This window comes from Lipophrys pholis (genome assembly GCF_963383615.2).
Source record: "Lipophrys pholis genome assembly, chromosome: 12".
NCBI classification, from domain to species: Eukaryota; Metazoa; Chordata; class Actinopteri; order Blenniiformes; family Blenniidae; genus Lipophrys; species Lipophrys pholis.
The window spans coordinates 11,196,571-11,216,285 of NC_137641.1; the positions used below are offsets into that span (position 1 = coordinate 11,196,571).

General features: G+C 42.6%; 1 protein-coding gene across 1 annotated transcript; it reads right to left on the reverse strand.

Moving 5' to 3' along the window:
* Positions 1 to 8,932: 8,932 nt before the first annotated feature.
* On the reverse strand, positions 8,933 to 12,003 carry LOC308118168 (uncharacterized protein). The gene is made up of 2 exons (XM_080477452.1): positions 11,718 to 12,003; positions 8,933 to 11,186 (listed from the first exon to the last, which is right to left on the reverse strand). Exons 1-2 carry the CDS (start codon positions 11,887 to 11,889, stop codon positions 10,072 to 10,074), a joined length of 1,287 nt encoding a protein of 428 aa, XP_080333578.1. The 5' UTR covers positions 11,890 to 12,003; the 3' UTR covers positions 8,933 to 10,071.
* Between the last annotated feature and the right edge of the window lie 7,712 nt (positions 12,004 to 19,715).

Sequence of the window (19,715 nt, forward strand, 5' to 3'; positions counted from 1 at the left end):
CCTCATGGGGCTTGAAGCCCAAAGCCCCACTAACGACGTCATTTAGGGCTTTCCACCAAAAAAGAAGCAGGTGTTAGTTCAGGGCCGGTGCCAGGGCCACTTCTTAAATGAGCACCCCCAAAGAACTGGTTGTTTTTCCATCATCAACGGAGCCAAGTAAGAGCCATGTCATTGGATCACTCCAAAACGTCGTACATCACTGATTTCACCAATGTAGCGCGCATACAGGAACGAGGAGACAGACTGTATTCATCCGTTTCGTCCGAGTCGCTCCATCTAGTTTGGCCTGAACCTCGGATGCAGAACAAAGAGCCAGAAAACACTGAGTCTCCTTGTGGCACTATTGGTGTTTGTTCATGTCCTTCTTGCTTTAGTACGGAGCCCCGGGAAAAATAATTAATAATAACGTGTGAATGAGCTTGGAGCTTATTTTTCAACATTTGGGCATTAAATAGTGAATTTCTGCTCCTTTCACTTTATTTCTGGAAGTGTCCGAATCAAAAGCCTCAACATCGGGAGGAATGGAGGTGTAGAACGATAGAACGCAGCTCTCCAGCCGTTTCCAATGGAAACCTACGTAAACACGCTGATCGACAGCAAAAGTTCTCTTTCGCATGAAGCACCATTTGAAAGGCACATTTTATGGAAAAAAAAATCCAACCTTTCATGCACAGTACACTTTGGGTGTAGCCCATCCCACTAAAACCACTGAATACACAACAGTGAAAAAGACAATGAGAGCCGGTGCGCTGGTTTCCCTTTGAACCCCAGCACAAGAATTGTGTCGTCATGTTACAAGGTGAAACTGACCTGGGGGAGGTGGAGCAATGCCACTCTTTGCTGGGCTGTCCTCCAGCATCAGAGGATGCACTCGGTTCTTCCTTTTCAGGTTGAAAAAGCTCCACTTCTTCCTGCCTCGTTTGCTGGCGGCAGCTGCAGGAACAACATAAAACCACATCAGACGACGGCAATGGAAAACTTCTTCTAAATTATATATATAGCGCCGGACCTCTGCAGCAGTTAGAGAGCCACCGGCTCCACCATGGCAGATTAAATGATCTTGTTCCCTCGAATTATTAACTTGAAGGAGCGACTTATTATCTCCTTCCCACGCGCTATATACATATTTTCTTCTCTATAACCACTGTGGAGCTCCGTGTTCGCTGTAGATTTCAGAATACGGATATAGCATCTCTTCCGCCTCGTAGGTCCCGATAACTCCGCCCCCCCCAGCTGATGACATGTCAGGCCCCGCAACGACGTGGGGCCTGCTTAGCACTCGTTTAGCCCCTGATAGGCCGGGGCTTTGGCGGTGGAAATACAAAGAACTGGTGCTAAATCCAGCCCTGGCTCCGAACTAGCACCTGCTTGTTTTTGGTGGAAAAGCCCCCCGAGAGGCTCAAGCTTTGGCAGCCTAGACACTTTGGGTGTAGCCCATCCCACTAAAAACACTGAATACACAACAGTGAAAAAGACTATGAGAGCCGGTGCGCTGGTTTCCCTTTGAACCCCAGCACAAGAATTGTGTCGTCATGTTATAAGGTGAAACTGACCAGGGGGAGGTGGAGCAATGCCACTCTTTGCTGGGCTGTCCTCCAGCATCAGAGGATGCAATCGGTTCTTCCTTTTCAGGTTGAAAAAGCTCCACTTCTTCCAGCCTCGTTTGCTGGCGGCAGCTGCAGGAACAACATAAAACCACATCAGACGAGCGTAACAAGACTCTATCATGTAATGACTTTCAAAGTCTTTTATCCATCACGCGAGAGGATAGCAGAACGTTTAGTCATTTGCTTGTGAAGAGAGAGCGAGCCCTGACTTTTTCCCCAAGTGTCGCGAAGATGAAGAGCATGTTGTGAGTAAACGGCTCGTCAAACATCCGATCTGCACCAACGTGGTGGCGGAGAAGGTTTCTGCTGGAGATGAACAACTTTGGGCGAACTTCTTAATTTGATTTACCTGAGGTTTGCCTGGTATCATCGGGCTCTTCCTTCTTGTCTTCCTTTTCTCCGTCCTCCTGAGGCTGCCTGTGTCTCATCTTCTCCTTGTCTTTGTTCTAGAGAAAAACAAGAACACAGAGGGCCCGTTTACACTGCAACCATTTGGAGTTTAAAATACAAAACTGCTGAAAAGGCCACCAGAAGTCAGAGCTCACTGACGCCTCAAACAGCTGTATGTCTAGAGTTTATAATGTCTATGGGTATGACGCTTTGACTCCATCTCCATGGAAACTGGAAAGACTCTCTTTAAAACGCTCTGGATCCGTGTTCATGCAAACATGGGAAAATGCAACCGTTCAAAAATGATCCGTCTGTGATCATGGGAAAAAATATGCAACTTTTTGAAAAATGCTCTGAATCCATCTGCATGGAAACGGAGGACAACTTGATTTTTTGGAAAAGCTCTGTTGCCGTATAATTGGGTGAAAACACAACTTTTGGAAACACTCCGTCTCTGTAGAAACAGAGGAAAACCCATTTTTTTGAAAACAATCCATTTTTAAGGAAACAAGAGAAAACTCAACTTTCTAAAAATGCTCCATGGCCGTGGAAAAGGGTGAAAAAGCATCTTTTTGAAAACGCAACTGTTGGAAAATGCTCCATCTTCGTGTAAAGGAGTAAAAAAGAGACGTTTTGTAAACACTCGATCCAAAGTGGAGTCTCACCTCAGAGTTCACGTCTCCGATTGGCTGGAGGGGATTGAGGATCTTCTTGTGGTCAGGCTCCTCCTCCAGGATGTCCCTGCTCTCTCGTTTGTCCTTCTCGCGCTCCTCACGATCCTCGCGATCCTCTCGGTCTCTGTGGACCAATGAGATGTTAAGGTTTCGGCCTAATAACGTGGGCCCTCCCAAAATAGATCTGCACTCAAATGCAATTAAAAGGTGACAATTGTCTAAACTGGAATGAAGCGTATGATTCAGGTTTGCTCTCTGGAATAATTGCAGACCTCTTCTCTTGGCGCTTCCGGAGTTTCTCCGCCCTATCTTTCTTGAACTGCGCCTCCTTCGCTTGCTGCTGCGCCGTGTCCTTCTGCACGCGCTCCGTGATGGCCTCATAGTCCAGGTCAATGTTGTAGAGGAGCTGGTCCAGGCCCTTCTGGATGGACTTGTCCATCTTCTCCCCGGAGCCTAAAATGGCCGAGCACGGCAACTGGAGGAGGAAGGCCAAAACGTGTTTTTGTGAGCGCCAGGGCCAAACCCAGCGGCCTGAATGTGGGCAGCAGGTGCAGAAACACTCACGATCTCACACCGACACTTGTTCTCGTTAGCCAGCTTCTCCAGCAACAGGTTCCCGATGATGTCTCCTTCGAACAGCGCTCCCTCTTGGTCCTGTTTGTTGGCCAGCCTGAGAGCAGGAAGACCAGCGGTTAGTTGCTACCAGGTTAAAGTTTCCAAATCTGAACTGGGACTCTTTTCAAAAAAACTTTGCAAAGGCTAAAAGCAGACGTCCTTAATGTCAAGTGAAAGTATTGAAATGTGAAACGTGACTCGTGCGTCTCTCCACTCACACCAGCACGGGCTTCCCGGCGATGAGCGGATGCTGCAAGACCTCCGCCATGACCTTCCCAGTCTCCTTCATCCGCTGCACGTCGCTGGAGTCCACCACAAACACCACACCGTGCGACTCGGCGTAGTAGTGCTTCCAGATGCCCCGGATGTTCTGGCCCCCGCCCAGGTCGAAGATGGTCACATCAAACTTTCCCTGCTTCAGGTCCACGTAGGAAAAACCCACAGTGGGAACCACAGCTTGTAGATTCCCTGAAAAAAATACAGGCGGGCTATGAAAACTACAATAAGACATATAAACAAGTGAGGAAGCAGTGACCGTGTCATTAAATGTATATAAAAGAGGTTCATGAGGTAGAAACAAGACAATAAACACAGATTACCGATTGAACCAGGGGTGTCTGACACATTTTAGTTCAATTTCATGTTGAAGTGCTGGTAAAATAATGCCTTTATGCAGATGATGATGAACATGTGTCTATTTTCACAATTAGTTCTGAAATTGGCCACAATCTCAACATGAAGCCAATTTGATTGATACTTTCTAGTGCAAAAGACAGTGAAATGTTTAAAAAGGATGCATTATGGGAGCTTCTATGTGGCTTTGAGGCGAGTTCACTAGCAACAAGGTCGCCAGCTTTTATATCTCAGCTCGGATCTCAAATGTAGTAGTTTTGTGCCCACTATCAAGAAATTTGCAAAAAACAATCGTTGAAATTGTGGAGTCCTAACCTCCCTGGATTGCTCGCAGCATGGTCGTCTTTCCCGCGTTATCCAGTCCCAACACGACAAGAGTCACTTTCCTGTAAGAAAGAGAATAAAAACATGAATCTCCAAACATCAGACATGTTGAAGAGGAGCAGCATTAGCACTGGTGACGCGCTTCAGGAGCATAGATAATCTAACAATAATCTGAATGAGCAACACTAATGTGCACGAGACAGGGGGAGTCAGCTCGGGTCATGTTGTGGAGAGACAACACACATTCAGTGTCTGGTTCATATCAAAATAAATCTGTCATCTTGTTCACAAGTTCTTGTCTTAACTATGGGTGTTGTCAAGACCTGCTGTAAATTTATCAGGCTTCCCGTCAGAGCGCTCTCCACCCTTTGTGAGCAAAAGACTGTGAGGAAGGCCAGCAAGAGCCTTCAGGACCCGTCACACCCACTGTTCCCTGCTTTCCAGTGGCTCCCTTCCGGACGTCGCCTTCGCTGCCCAGCCTGTCGGACTCAAAGGAGGAGGGCAACATTTGTCCCCTGAGCGGTCCTTATCCTCAATGCTCAGCCAAGCCCGACCCGCTGTCTCCCTGCCGGCGCTCACACAGCCCCCCAACCACAAGACCCCATGAACCCCATGATCGAATTGAATTGAATTGAATTTTGAGCGAATGCCCCATCAGCAGCAGCCACACTGAGCAGTGCTTTGGAGGAGCTGGTGGTAGGAAAGCAACGCACACACGGGGACGACATGCAAACTCCACATAGAAAGGTCCCGGCCAGTACTTGAACCAGGACCTTCTCGATGTGAGAATGCTGATTTTCATAAAAGTATTGACAATGCTTGCTCCATCACCAATTCATGTGTGACAGTGGCATTCTAAGGTTTTGGGACTGAGCTATAGGAGGCCCGCAGATCACAAATAAGCATCTAATGTTCAATTAAAAACTAATAAAAGGAGAATAGAAACCATTTGACAGTTCAAAGTTTACAGGTGTACAGTTTAGGGGTGCAGATAGAAGCAATATGAAACTACAGGGGGCATAAATAAGTACATGGAGTGAAGTTTGGAGTGAGGTGAGTCAGGTACAGGTACGGGTACAAGTGAAAACCACCACCAATGAATAGAAGCTATTACCTTAAAAGAAAAGAGTCAACTTTTTAACAAAGCTAGAAAGTATATTAGATGCATCAGCAATAATGTCAAGGAGAAAGGGACATATATTACCATTAAGCAAAATCTACACATCACAATGTTGTATTTAGTAGTCCAGAATGCACCATTTAAGGTGTATTTCTATCTTCTTTTTTTCTTTTTAAATAGCGACAACCCCCCCAAAACATGACATGAACTGAACACTAAATTTAGAGAAGTCACTACTCCTCCTGTGTCAAACATACGCAGCATTCATCTCTGTATCCTGTCAAATACTTAACTTTGAGTCGTGTGCTGAAACAGCGCACTCTGTTGTCTCACTCTCTGCATCGAACTAGCATCCATCACGATAGGTTCTCAGTGTAATCTCACAACAACAAACACAGCACTGGAGTTTGATTTCTCACTAAATTAGTTGTGTTTAAAAACTCGAAAATTCCAGATGAGCAAGTATGCGTCTTGTCCTTCACTTGTTCTGTGTCTAATGGGAAAAGACTGTGATCCGTGTCTCCTTTGATGTCCGATTACCTGACCTTCTATGATATCATCTGATGCTGTTTGATCTCTTACATGAGAGCCCCTCCCATCCGCTTTGTACGGGACCTTTGTTTTGCATTTTTTTGGAAACTGTTAGCCGAGTCATTAACAAAATGCCGAAAATCGCTTCAGCAGAATATTTTCTGTTTTTAATTTTATCTAAGACAAAATGGAATTCCACAGGAGAGGAGTTTCTCATCAAAAATGTATTGATTGGAAAATGGAGCATAAATCATATTTATTTGCCCTCACTGTAACCCAGTGGCTGCGTGCATTTCTGACCTAGGCCTTCACTGGTACTGGTCTGAGTCAATCAACCCTTCAATACATTTTTTATGGCTACAAAAACCATGTTGCCCATGCAGCAATGCAGTGTAAAAAGCATTTTACATCACAGATAATAAATACCTTTATGAATGAAATCCAAGTTCACATCTTGCCTTCCGTTGCAGCTGCATAAAACAGTTGCTGCTTTTCCAGAAACGTCTGGGGGTCGAAGACGGTGACCAACGTCAGCTTTTCGCGGTCTTGAAAATAATATAACTGCAAATAATAGAATCCTGAATCCCGCCATGAGGTTTGTAGTGAGCACAGGTAAATTGCACCCGTGTGCTCGGAGCTCTGCGGTGAGTTCAATGACGTCGTGGAAAAGTTCCTCTATAAAATTCAACCCAGTCTCACTCCAAATTGTGTACAACCTTGTTTGTCCTCTAAAAAAACGTGGTTATTTCACCAAATTTTAGGAAAAAAAACCCTCTGAAAAAGTTAAATGAGTTTCATCTGTCTGATTTTTTTGGACTGACTTCTGACTGCAAAGTTTCTCCTGACGGGAAGACAAAACATGGCGGACATCCCTTCCATTTTCAAAATAGTTGATCTTAAGATGGATTGTGGCTTTAGCTTCATTTTGAGAGCTTTTCTAGTGATGAATGTAACTTTATTTTCATAATATCAATTTGGTTTCTGTATTTTGTTCTATTTGACGTACATCCATTCAGCTTTCTCAACAAACCAAGATTTCCCTGGTTGCTTATGGCGATGCTACGGACGCTATTACCAAGTGACCGGAAGGAAGCTGATGTTGCGTCACATCTCTTAAAACTACAGTGGGACGTTTGACCACAAATACGCTTCTATGGATTAAATAATAACTTGTTTCATTTTCCAAATAAACTTAATTTCAAAAAGATTTATGAAACTGATCAAAATATTTTAGCCACAAAACAAACTTTCACTCTTTAAAAGAAACAAAAAAAAAACAACAACTTTTAAGGCAGCGCCCGAAATGGCATCAGCTGCTCATGATTGGTGACATTCGTCCCGGGGTTTACAGCAGGGACAGAGTATGAGAAAATAAAGATTTGAAATGAATGAAATGATTATCATTCACTGAATTTACAACCAACTTTCACTCTTTTTTGTTTCAAAAAGCATACAGATAGTTAACACGCACGCACTCACGCACTCACGGGTCGGGTCCAGAGACGATGAGAACAGAGGGAGAGTACATACAACCTACAATTTCCACAGTTTTCTTTGCCCTGGGTCCAGTGGACCTGAACACTCTGTATGGAATATGAATGTGTGTGTGTGTGTGTGTGTGTGGGGGGGGGGGGGGGGGGGGGAGGGGGGGGGGGGGTACAGTGTGTGTACATTAGAAATGAGTTCTGATATATGTTCTTCACAGAAAATGAGCCAAGGCCAATGAGTCTCAGCTCAAAGCCATAAAAACCAGATCAGTTTGAACCTTCAGCTTCAAAACTCACAGTAAACTCTTGAAAACACTTGAAAAAGACTGGACAGCATTACTTTGTCCAGGGGTACATCTGGTTTGTATTTAACTACTACTGCTTCAGAACTGCCTTCTTTCACCTGCGTAACCGTGTTATACTCTGTAGAGTTAATTGAGTTATAAAGAGCTAAAAACAAACATAAAATTTAACTTTGACTCAGTCAGAACACTGTCAACACAATGTCTGAACACTAACCTGCGGGTTTTGTAGAAGAAACTCAGAGTTTCTACCTGTCTCCTCCCACCTGAAGCAGCAAACAGCATCAGTTATTTTTTTTTAATTTATTGCACTGTATTAATTTGAACATACCGAATTGACCCGTTGGTAACAGCCACACATTGCAACGCTCAGGGGGAGCAGGGCTGAGGGTCTGCAGATGTGCAGTCACATCAGAGCAGATCTTATGTACAGCATTATTGTGTGTGTGTGTGTGTGTGTGTGTGTGTGTGTGTGTGTGTGTGTGTGTGTGTGTGTGTGTGTGTGTGTGTGTGTGTGTGTGTGTGTGTGTGTGTGTGTGTGTGTGTGTGTGTGTGCTTTTTGTAACAAATTAAGTAAAAGTTGGTTCTAAATTCAGTGAGTGATAATTATTTATCTTGGGTTTTTCTGGGGGGAATATTTTATTTAGGATTTTCAAATATAGTACAAACTCCACAATAACAACATTACGAAATGTACACCATACACTACAAATGTTTCAAACACAAGAACACAATATATACACGTTAACATTTCACACCAGCAATAACAAACAAATAAACAAACACGCAAAAAAGAGAAGCAAAAAGATATTTTGACTTTAGCCAGAGTAACCTGAATATACTGGTCACACTAGTGTGATAAAGGTCAATAGTCCAAGCAGAACTTCAGTGGATCTTATGAGATGAGAGAACATTCATGTTGCCATACTTTATAGTCTTGTTGCTATGATAATTCATGTTTCATTTTTGTTTTGATTTGTTGCTATGGTAATTCATGGTTTTCCTTGTCGCTGAGTTACTGTGCGTTTTATCTTGTTTCATCGTCTTGTGGTATTTGTTTCTCATTTTATATGGTTTTTAAGTTCATTAATTTTTTTAAATATCATTTTTGTCTTGTTGCCATAGTAATTCATGTTTGATCTTGTTTAGTCTCAGAAGTTCTCATGATGCTTGCTGCAGCCAATCAGGGCGCTCACATGTGTAACCAAGGAAAGTCTGGTTCATCCAATCACGATTAGACAATTTTATACCATTAAATCCACATTTTATTTTGTCGTAATGACAGATGTCCAGCATAAATGTAACAGAGTAAAATTATCTTTTTTCTCTTCTGGATATAACCAAGTGAAAGTGGAAGTTGTCAAAAATGTAAAAACTCAAGTAAAGTACAGATACTAACAAACACTAAAGTACTGTAACAAAGTATTATTACTTCGTTCCTTAACACCACTACTCCTGTTTCAGTATTCCAACTGATGAAGGTGTTTGGATGAACGCCAAAACATCTTGCTGTTATGTTTTAGTCGATGTTTCAAACAAACCTTTTGTTTTGGACATGGATGCCATGTTTTGATCAATATAATCAGTTTCAAGATTACACTACTCACAATATTTGGCATTTGGCTTGAATTTCAGGATGGAGCTACATTTCAGGTGAACTTAATACTTCTCTAAACTTTTGAATGTTCACCGGTTCAGTTGCTTAACAGCAAAGTTCTCAGCAAGTGTTTGATCCATCCATTCAGTTAGACTTGGTACTTAAACAGTCCTCCTCTTCATGCTGTTCACATCTTGACCTCATGAGACCAAAACCACATTTGATAATTGATCTACAGAACCTGGACATTGAAGCTTCAAACAGGAAGTTCTCTGTGTGTCCACTGAGCTCATCAGCAGGTTGAACAGATAGAGACTGGAAGAGTCACGGAAAGACTTGGAAGCGGACGTCCTTTGTTCAAATGTTCACATCCGCACCGATGAGCACTTAATGGTCAAATCTCCATTGCATGCTCGACGTACAAACAGACATTGTGTTTCAGCAGGCAGCTGTTGCGTGAAAGAAAAAAGTATTTTTTTCATGCAAATCGTAAAAAGAGTTAAAAGTTGAATTGCAACTCTTTTATGTTAAATAAAAACAAACCGTGAATAACAAAGCCCATTGGATTCATATCACTTTATTTCCATGTCTTCAAAGTTCACATCTGCTCACACAGGATTTTTAATGTCACACTTTTTAAAACGCACAAAAAAAGCAGTCGAGTTAGAAATCCAAACGAAATGATTCATTTAGCAGCCAGGGGAACGTTTGTCAGCCTGGAAACCAAATGTATTTAATTCTTCTCATTTTCGTGACAAAGCAGAAATCTAGGCGATCTCTCATCGAGACCTTCATGACTTCATCTCTTTGTGAGATTTTATGTGGCACAGGAAATGATCTTGACTGAAACATTTCCCCTTTTCACTAGAATTCAGCTTCTCACCTGTGCAACTTCTCATGTGCCACGACAAATGACTCTTTGTGCTGAAACATTTGCCACACGCTTCACAAGAATACGGCTTCTCACCCGTGTGAATTCTCTTGTGAGTCCTTAAACCCGACTGTATACTGAAACGTTTCCCACATGTTTCACAAGAATACGGCTTCTCACCTGTGTGAATTCTCTGGTGAAGTCTCAAACCCGACTGCATACTGAAACTTTTCCCACATATTTCACAAGAATATGGCTTCTCGTCTGTGTGAGTGGTCACGTGCCACGACAAATGACTCTTTGTGCTGAAACATTTGCCACATGTTTCACAGGAATACGGCTTCTCACCTGTGTGAATTTTAATGTGGCGCAGCAAACTATTGTGCTGACTGAAACATTTGCCACATGTTTCACAGGAATACGGCTTCTCACCTGTGTGAGTTCTAATGTGGCGCAACAAACTGTGCTGTCGACTGAAACTTTTACCGCAGATTTCACAAACTATCTTCTTATCAGTGACAGTTACTAAGTTGTGACATAATTTATGTTTTTTATGAACAATTTCGCCACACGTTTCTTCACAGAGAAGCTTTTCACCTTCAGCCTGCTTCTCTGACACAGGAACGTTGTTCACACGGTCACTGTGGAACATGGAGATTGTTTTTAGCGCCGCATTTCTAGTTGATTCTGAGTCAAGAGGTTTGTTCACATCGTGAACTTCACAGTCATGAGAGAGGAAGGGCTCAGTGTCCAGTACTTCTTCTGGTTCGCTCGGATAACTTTGCTCCTCAATAGGAGGGACCCTAAAAGAACCGCTTTCAACCTTCAGGATAAGCTGCTCTCCCTCCTGGCTGGTACAGAGTTTCTTGTGCTCCTCAATCTGTGGAGGTTCTGGTTCTTCTTGTTCCTCCTTGATTTGGAGAAGTTCTGGTTCTTCTTGTTCCTCTTTGATCTGTAGAAGTTCTGGATCTAGAAAGTAGTTTGTTTCCTGTTTAAAGAGCTGCTCCTCCTTACAGTCATGGTGCTGGTGGAGCTCTGGAGGGACAACAAAAGTACAAGATAAAAGGTTCGTTACATTACTTCTGCAGTTCCAGCTTTAAAAAGAACAACAACCCGGGCTTCAAGCGGTAATATTGAAAACTGTAATGGGACCAATTTGAACACTGTTCATGGATGGAATTACTGTGAAGGTTTCAAGTCTGTGATCATGTTCTGTATTTGTCATATCAGCCTTCGCTGTTGAAGCGGTGTTGTAATTTGCAGACGGTCCCCGCGCGCTGGTCTTACAGCTGCTTGATCAATGTTGTTTCTGCTGCTCCGAAGACAGATACTTCAGATGAAAACGAGTTTGTACTTTCAACCTCACAACGATGATGCAGAGGCGTTTGCGTGTTGGTGATGTTTCATTAAAGATGCATTGATGCCTGAAGTCCGAATCTACGAATATCGTGCCAACTTTACCAAACTGAACTGCAGCTGCAGCCTCATTTCTGTCTGCGAGCTCCAAAAGAATTGCAACGATCCTCCACGAGTCACATTCACGTGTTCATCCAGACTTTTCCATACCTGTTCTGTAGAACTTGATTCGAGGTTTACGGGTTATTTGCAGCAGTTTTCTCTGACGAACAATCTCCTCCTCGTACTGGACGATGGTTTGTTCAAACACGGTGAATATTTCTCCAGCAGCAGCAGTTAGTCGCTCGTTGATAAACTCTCTCAAAGCCTGAACTGAACTCATTGTTGCTGCAGGAGATGAAATATTTCCTCTTAGAGACGCGACAACCCAGCGAAGAGTATAACAAGCTCTAAACTGGCGTTATGAAGAAGACAGCCTCCAAAGCTGCTTCTTCTCTCGCTTTGTTGGAGGATCCCAAACAACGTTCAGATTCATACTGACACCTACTGGAAACAGGGAGAACTGCAGGTTATAGCTGGGGCTCTTTTTGGATGAATATTGAATGTATTTTACAACATTCAATTTAATGATCATCATCTGTGAGGCAAAAACATGTAATCAAAATATTTTTAAATCATTTTCTGACATTTCTGATTGGTTGTAAAATTTCTAAAAAGATGCCAGCAATGATTTTAAGATTCATAATCAACCGATCACTGTCAAAGTCAGAAACTTACAGAGAATGTGAAGCTCATCCACAAAGTCATGTATTATTATAGGATTTGAAAAATGTTATGTGTCTGACCTTCTCATTAAAACAGTGTTCCCTGTTTACAGCACATTTAACACACTGCAACAACTTTGACCAGGATGGATGAAACTATCTTGATTGATATTAATATTAATATTAATATCAATATCAATATCAATATCAATATTAAGATTAAGATTAAGATTAAGATTAAGATTAAGATTAAGATTAAGATTAAGATTAAGATTAAGATTAAGATGCCTTTGTTTGTCAATGGACATCAAATGCAATGAAATTGTGTTGGCAATCTTGCGTTGGGGACAGGGATGGTGGTGGTGTTCAGATGGGTGGGGACTGTGGTGAGTTGAAGGGACTGGTTGAATATGGTGGCGAAGACTCCAGCAAGCTGGCTGGAACAATCCTTCAGTGCAACGGCCCGGGACCCGGTCTGGCCCTACTGCTTTGTTGGTTTGTTGGTTCTTTGCAAGGTCATTTTCACCTGGTAGGACTGGAGAGTGAGTGACTGGATGTTTACTGGTGGGTGGAGTGGGAGGAGATGGTTGGCGAGGTCATTCCCTGGCTGGGTGGGGTGGGGTGAGGTGGCCGGGTTGGAGAGGCCGGTCCTGACTTGAAGCTGGCTTCAAAGTAGGTAAAAAAGAAGTACCTGGCTGCAGACAACGTGCACCGTCATACGTCCACGCCATACCACGCCATTTCCCTCAACCCTGTGACGTCATCCACAGGGTTAATCCAAAGGTGTTAGGCAATCAGACCGCACTTCCACGAGGTCACGTAACAATAATCCAACGGCGGTGAAGGTGAGTGACGTCTGCCGTGGTGAAAAAACTACAAATTTCCAAAAATGGACTACAAGAAGCACATTTCTACCACTTTCCCCTGTTCCTCTAACCGCTGATATAATCTCTAATATCACAAAGTTTGAATTGAATTGAAAGGAAAAGAGGCTGCCAGGCTTCGAGGAACTAAAGTGAAACTGCTGCCAGATTAATAAATAACCAATCAAACTGAGAATAGGCTGCACAAAAACTTTACTTTACTGTGTTCGTTTTTCAACATCCGCCTCACATTCATAGTTGGGATTTGTGTTTTAGATTATTTAAAATTGTTCAAGGCAGATTATTGCATTGGTAACTTAACATGATCTGCATTGAGTCATTGTGAGTTTCCCTGAACACTTGGATTAGCGGGTCCATTATATATATATATATATATATATATATATATATATATATATATATATATATATATATATATATATATATATATATATATACTATTATTTTATATGTCTATGGATGCATCTGTGTATCCAAGGTTAAAGGAGGTGATGAAGAAGCATTGAGCCTCCTTTCCTCGTCACCTCCACTGCATCGTATTTATTCTGCATAAAGTGGCCTGCAGATATGAAAACATAATTTTATACAGTTACATAGTCGGTTAATTGACTCTTTTAACGGCTTTCTACAGTATGTAAAACTGAGATTGTACCATTTTGAAGACAAAAAATATTTGCAAAGTTAAATCATTAAGTCTTTTGAAAGGTGAAAATTCCCTTAAATGTAATGTTTTAAATCAATTTACAATGACCATTAAAACATTATTAAACAATGTAAATGTAAAAAGTCTAACTGTGTAACCTCTAAACAACTAATGGAAAACAGCGATTTAAACACTTCGACATCCTCTGATATCATTTAAATGAAGACAGGGGGAAGCCCCGGGTGGGAGGGGGGAAAGCTGACTGTCAGCGAGGAAGATCCAGCAGTAAGGAAAATCGAGACGGTGAGGGTACCAATATGGTGAGGGTAGATGAGGAAGAATTCAAGATTATTTTGAAGTTTCGTGATGGGGTGAGGAAAGTTCCTAACCCTCTTAAATTATCCTCATTAATTCGTGCCAAAATTGGAGACATTCTGCACGCTCCAATTCTGTCAAATGGGAACGGTTTTATATTTAAAGTCAAAAAGCTCTACAAGTTAGTGAGTTGGATAAACGTGCGGTTCAGTGTTTACTGCCAGAACCTCATCAGGGGTCTTTCAATGACTCTAAAGGAGTAATTTGTGTCGACACCGAAATTTCTGAGGAAGAGTTAGTGGGAAATCTGAAAGGAGGAGATGTGGTGGGTGTGCGAAGGTTTAAGACGATGCTCATCCTATTTAAGAGCGATGCTCTCCCTCACAGAGTTTTCCTATGGTGCGTGGCCTACCAAGTCAAACCGTACGTTCGGCCACCCTTTCGTTGTTATAAGTGCCAAAGATTTGGACATGTTGCAGCGGTGTGCCGAGGTGAGAAACGATGTGGGAAATGTGGTGAAGAGCACGACCGATCAGAATGTGGAAACAATTAAAGAGGAGGAAACCATGTGACTGCTTATAGAGGATGTGCAGCTCTTATCCAAGCTCAGAAAGTGGAGGATGTAAAACAGGCGGGAGCTATATCTTAGGCAGAGGCCGTCAGAAAGGTTAAAGCGTCTCAGGGCAACGTCCACCAGAGGGCGCAGTATAACCGGGTTGAGACAAACGAGGCCATGGAAGTCTCAGAAAACAGCTTGGTTATTGACAAAACGGCATTTTTCGCTTTCTTAGTTGAGATTTTGTGGGCAGCAAGACAGATTAAGACTTCAAGTGATATTAAAACAATAATTGTAAAGGAAGCTCAGAGGTTTTTAGGAGTTGATGTATCCCCAGAACACCTGACTCTATCTGTGCGTGCGTGCGTGCGTGCGTGTGTGTGGGTGCGTGTGTGTGTGTGTGTGTGTGTGTTGAGTTTCAAGTCTGATATCTGACTATAATATAGTTTTCTTTGCTGTGTTTAAAATAAAAATAATTTTAAACAGCCTCCATGCCACGGAGCTGTGTGCACAAAGAAAGGACACCAGTGTCAGTTAAAGACCACATGAAGCAGCAGATGATGACAACAATACCACAACTTTTATAGAGGTATTATTGGTGAAAAAGGTTTGAGCTGTTGTAAAAGTGGAATTTGTAGTTGTGTACCCGAAAAAAAATTTTCTCTCCACAAATGCAACACCACACTTGCACTTCACAACTTCTTAATTACAGGTGCGGAAATCCTGTTTTACAAGTCACAGATTAAAAAACTGACATTTTCCGACAATTGTTGCAGAAAATTAGGTGAAAAACACATTTGTGCTCCTGTATCAATGTGAAGTTCTTCCCCACGAGTCACAGATTCTGTTTTCTTCAACTACAAATCAACACATGGCAGCTTTCAGCTGAGATATGTGGTGAAAAACTACCTGTGCTTTCAGTCAATGGAGAAAAAGGCGGTGCTTATCTGAGATTGACGTATTCCACAGCCAATCAGGAGAGAGGATTGGATCCCGAAGCCAATGGGGGGGGGGGGGGGGGGGGGGGGGGTATGTTTTCTTACAGTAAATGTGGCAGTGCCATAAAAGAACTACTTTTGCCAACAACAAACAAACCGACTGCTCCTCCTCACCTCAGCCTGCTCTCTCTGTTGACGACTGTAATCCAGTAGGAAAAGAGTCACCTTGGACACATCCTTATCTTCGATGCCCAAAGTCTGAAAGACAAACCAGGATGGTTGTTATTTACCTCTTGATGTAGTGGTTTTCACGCTCACCTCACAGCAAGTCACCTAAATCTTGAAATTACAGATGAAACACTTTTTTCCCCTTCTTTTTCTGGAGTAACAGTAGGAATAATCCCGGTTATGCATCCGGATTTGGAGGCTTTTCCGTGAAGAGGTTCAATGTTTTTCCTGTGTGTGTTTTCTTTGGGTTTTCCACTTTGCTTCTACAGTCTAAAAACACGCTTTTAAGGCTTTTTATGGATCTCAAAATGAATGTGTATGTGTTGTTCTGTCTCTCCGTGATTGCCCAGTGATAGACTGACAACCAGCATAATGTTTATCCTGCCTTCACCCACAGCGAGCTGAGATCAACTCCAGCACCCGTGACCCTGTTTTACATAAAGTAAGAAGGTGGATGGATGGTTTGCTTTATCTTAAACTGGTAAGACCTCGTAAAGCAGCCACGAGACACTGAAGAGACGATTTGCTTGAAAAAACAGTAAAAGATGACCAACTTTATACCCACACAAAGAAGGGAAGTCAGTATATATTCAGGAGAATATATGTCATAAGGAAACCCTGTGATGGGAGGAAGGTAACAGTTTTCTTGTCTCTGTAGGTGCACACACTCAATTTTATACAAAATCAATTACAAAGTCAAAAGTCAAAGGGGGGAAACACTAGACACATGGCAACCACAAAACCGGGGCACGCGACAGGGCATCAGCAACATTATCTTTTCCTTCAATGTAGCGTATATCCAGATTAAATAACTCGAGGTACAGCACGAGCTCCTTTTTGGGTGACTGGAATGGGAAATTGCTCAACAGCTTGAACTTATGCAGCAACGGGGCGGACCTCACCCTGACCTACCACGCGACCCAGATAGGCGACAGTCACCCTCGCAAACTCACACTTTGCTAGATTGACCGTCAGCCTCGCCCCCGCTAAACGAGTGCTCCCCGATGCGCTCCACATGCTCCTCCCAGGCATCAGAATACACAACGACGTCGTCCAAGAGCGCTGTCCAAGGTACCAGCGTCACTGTCATCTCCTGCAAGTAACACGGTCGCTGTCCGTTGTGCTGAAGCCATCAGTCACAGTATCGACCGCTCACGGGGCATGAGCGCACACACACACTCTCCACCCAACGCCGTACAATGAGCGCGCAAGTGTCACTTCAGTGACTGTATTACAAATAACGTCTGAGTGCATGTAAACAACAACAAAAATTTAAATGCATGATGAAGTAAAACATAATTTTTTTTTATTATATATTATAATAATAGTTTTTTTCTTTTACTTTTTAAGTGTGTGTGTGTGCGTGTGTGTGTGTGTGTGTGTGTGTGTGTGTGTGTGTGTGTTTGTGTGTGTGTGCGTGTGTGTGTGTGTGTGTGTGTGTGTGTGTCCCTTTGATGTTTTGGGGCCCGCCCACCCCTCTATGGCTCTACATTGTACTGAACAGCTCCGTCTGTCCCACCTTAATCCCCTGACGTAAACTCACATAAATCATGCTGAGTTGTTTCTAGATGTGCGCAGGCTGACAAAAAAACAACAACTCTGTCCCTCGAGTTTGTTCTGGTTTCCAACTGTCGTGGAGGATTTCAAAGCTCCTGAATCTCCTGAATATTTAGCCGACAGCCGACACATGCATTTCATCCTTCTGTTTGAAAAACAACCTGAAATCATTGTGTATTTTCAGTTAAACCTTTATGTAAACCTGATGAAAGAGCCAGCAACGTAACAGTGCAATGGCTCCAAAACTAACAAACACAAGAGCATTAACACTTGATCATATGAAACACTTGAAAAGATGATCATGTGGGGCACTAACATAAATATCAGTGAGAGTCAAGAGACTTTATATGTGCTCCAAAATACTTTAACTCTATATTCCTGTCATATTGCCCCTGACAGTTCTCATAACCTTAACTCAGGGAAAAAAAACTTAAAAAATAAAACAATTTAAAAGCGGGTCAATATACTTTCTAGGACTTGTGAAATATGAACCATCCAATCACAGAGAGGATTCACCAGCGTGGAAAAAACACCACACAGTAATATTGAATATTAGGGAAAAGGGAAGAGAAACAATTATACAGCCATAAAATGTAAATGATTACAGGCATTAGAAGGTTAAAGACATTGAAGTTAGCAAGCTGACAATCCATTCCCGGTCTGTCGCAGTACTTTAATACCGTAACATGCTGTAGTGTGTGAATGTGAACCGAAAACACTTAGACTGAAGGCAAACTGGATGCCGGAGAGAATCACCATCTTCATCCAGCGCAGCAAACTCATTACTGTTCTCTTAACAATTTGTTCTTCTAATAGAACAGTAGGTGGGGAAGGGGATACTCAACCAAGCCAACCGGCTCTTGCTCTGTTAGTGAAAAGAAAATATCTCGTGCAGAAGGGGTTTTTCTTGTTGCAGTTCTTGTTTACTGCTGCTTGCGACAGCCTCACTATTAACTTTTAAAGAGGCAAATGATGGAGTCATGACTTTTTTTCTTGTTCTTGGTTGCAGGTCACTTTCTTGGTAGCAATACCTTCATTGATGTGCTTCGCCGTCGGGGATGCGAGAGTGGTGCACACCCCTGCCGGGCAGCCCATAAACAGGTAATTTACTCCTAAAACATCTGTAAACACACACTCATAGCATCAAGGTACATATTTAACAGGATAGATTTTTGGGACAACTATAGATTTCAATTAAAAATTCACCAAATTGCTTAATTCTCTTGCGTGTCTTCTCACGCGTCTCCAGCTTCAAGATTTCACTGAAGATAAATCAGCAGGCCACCAATGAAGGGGCCTTGAAACTGAAGCAGGGCTCATACCTCCTGCTGTGGAGCATGTAGTGCAGCCTACCATAGCACTCTGCGGGTGGCTCTCTCACTTTAAAATCTGTGTTCTTGTTCCTGCGTGTAAGTGAATGAATGAGCGAATCCACTCTCACGTACAAGCTCAGTGACCGATGCAGGGTGATGAGCCTCAGACGAACCTGCATCTGAGTCAGTCAGACCTACGTACAAGGTCTCATACAACTGTATGTCCCTGCACACCTGTGAAGTTCCCCTTTATCTTACTCGACCTTCCTTCTGACAGGTTGATTAGAGGTGTGCAGGTACATTAGGTTTTCTGTGACCCACTGGGGTTTGTTCCGGGACACTGTGTTGATTCGGGAGGCCCGGCAGTGTGTGTGTGAGTGTGAATATACACGCATGGTGATTGTTAAGGATAGTTAGTCACTGACCACACGAGGGACAGCCAGCAGCTCATCAGAAGGAAGAATGTTTTTAATCAGAAGGACGAGCTTTGGTTTTCCACTCACACCTCCCGTTAGAGACCCGGTGATTTATATTCCAGAATATCTGGAGTATGTTCTGTCTTTCACTCCTATGTTGGCTGCTGGATCATGAGAATCACCCGTTTGTGCATTGCACGAATTCCTTTCTTTTCCTCCTTATTGAGATGGATTCGTATGCATTCGCCACATTTACATAAAATAAGAAATACTCCAGAGAACGTCCACGATTCCAGTATCACATACTCATCTTTGCAGGACATTGTAACTCAAGATGCTCAAAAAGACAAAAATGACAAAAAACACAAACTGCTTATCAAAATTTGGCAGCTAATTAAATAAGGTCTTATCTTTGGGGGATGATATGATAGTTAACTACAATAATGTTTGCTATTCTGAATGCTGCAGGTTTCTTAAAACCAAAAAGGTCAATATGACCAACCCAAAGTAAGCAAAGTGTTCCAGGTGGGGTTTGCAACACACGTTGTCACCGCATGTCCTGTGACAACAGGTCCATTATTAACCTAACCACGG

Bases quoted from the DNA above. Each gene is read 5' to 3' on its own strand.
- LOC308118168 (XM_080477452.1), bottom strand. From the start codon at position 11,889: ATGAGTTCAGTTCAGGCTTTGAGAGAGTTTATCAACGAGCGACTAACT. The intron at 11,187-11,717 runs GTATGGAAAAGT...TTGTCCCTCCAG, and splicing joins AATCAAGTTCTACAGAACAG to AGCTCCACCAGCACCATGAC.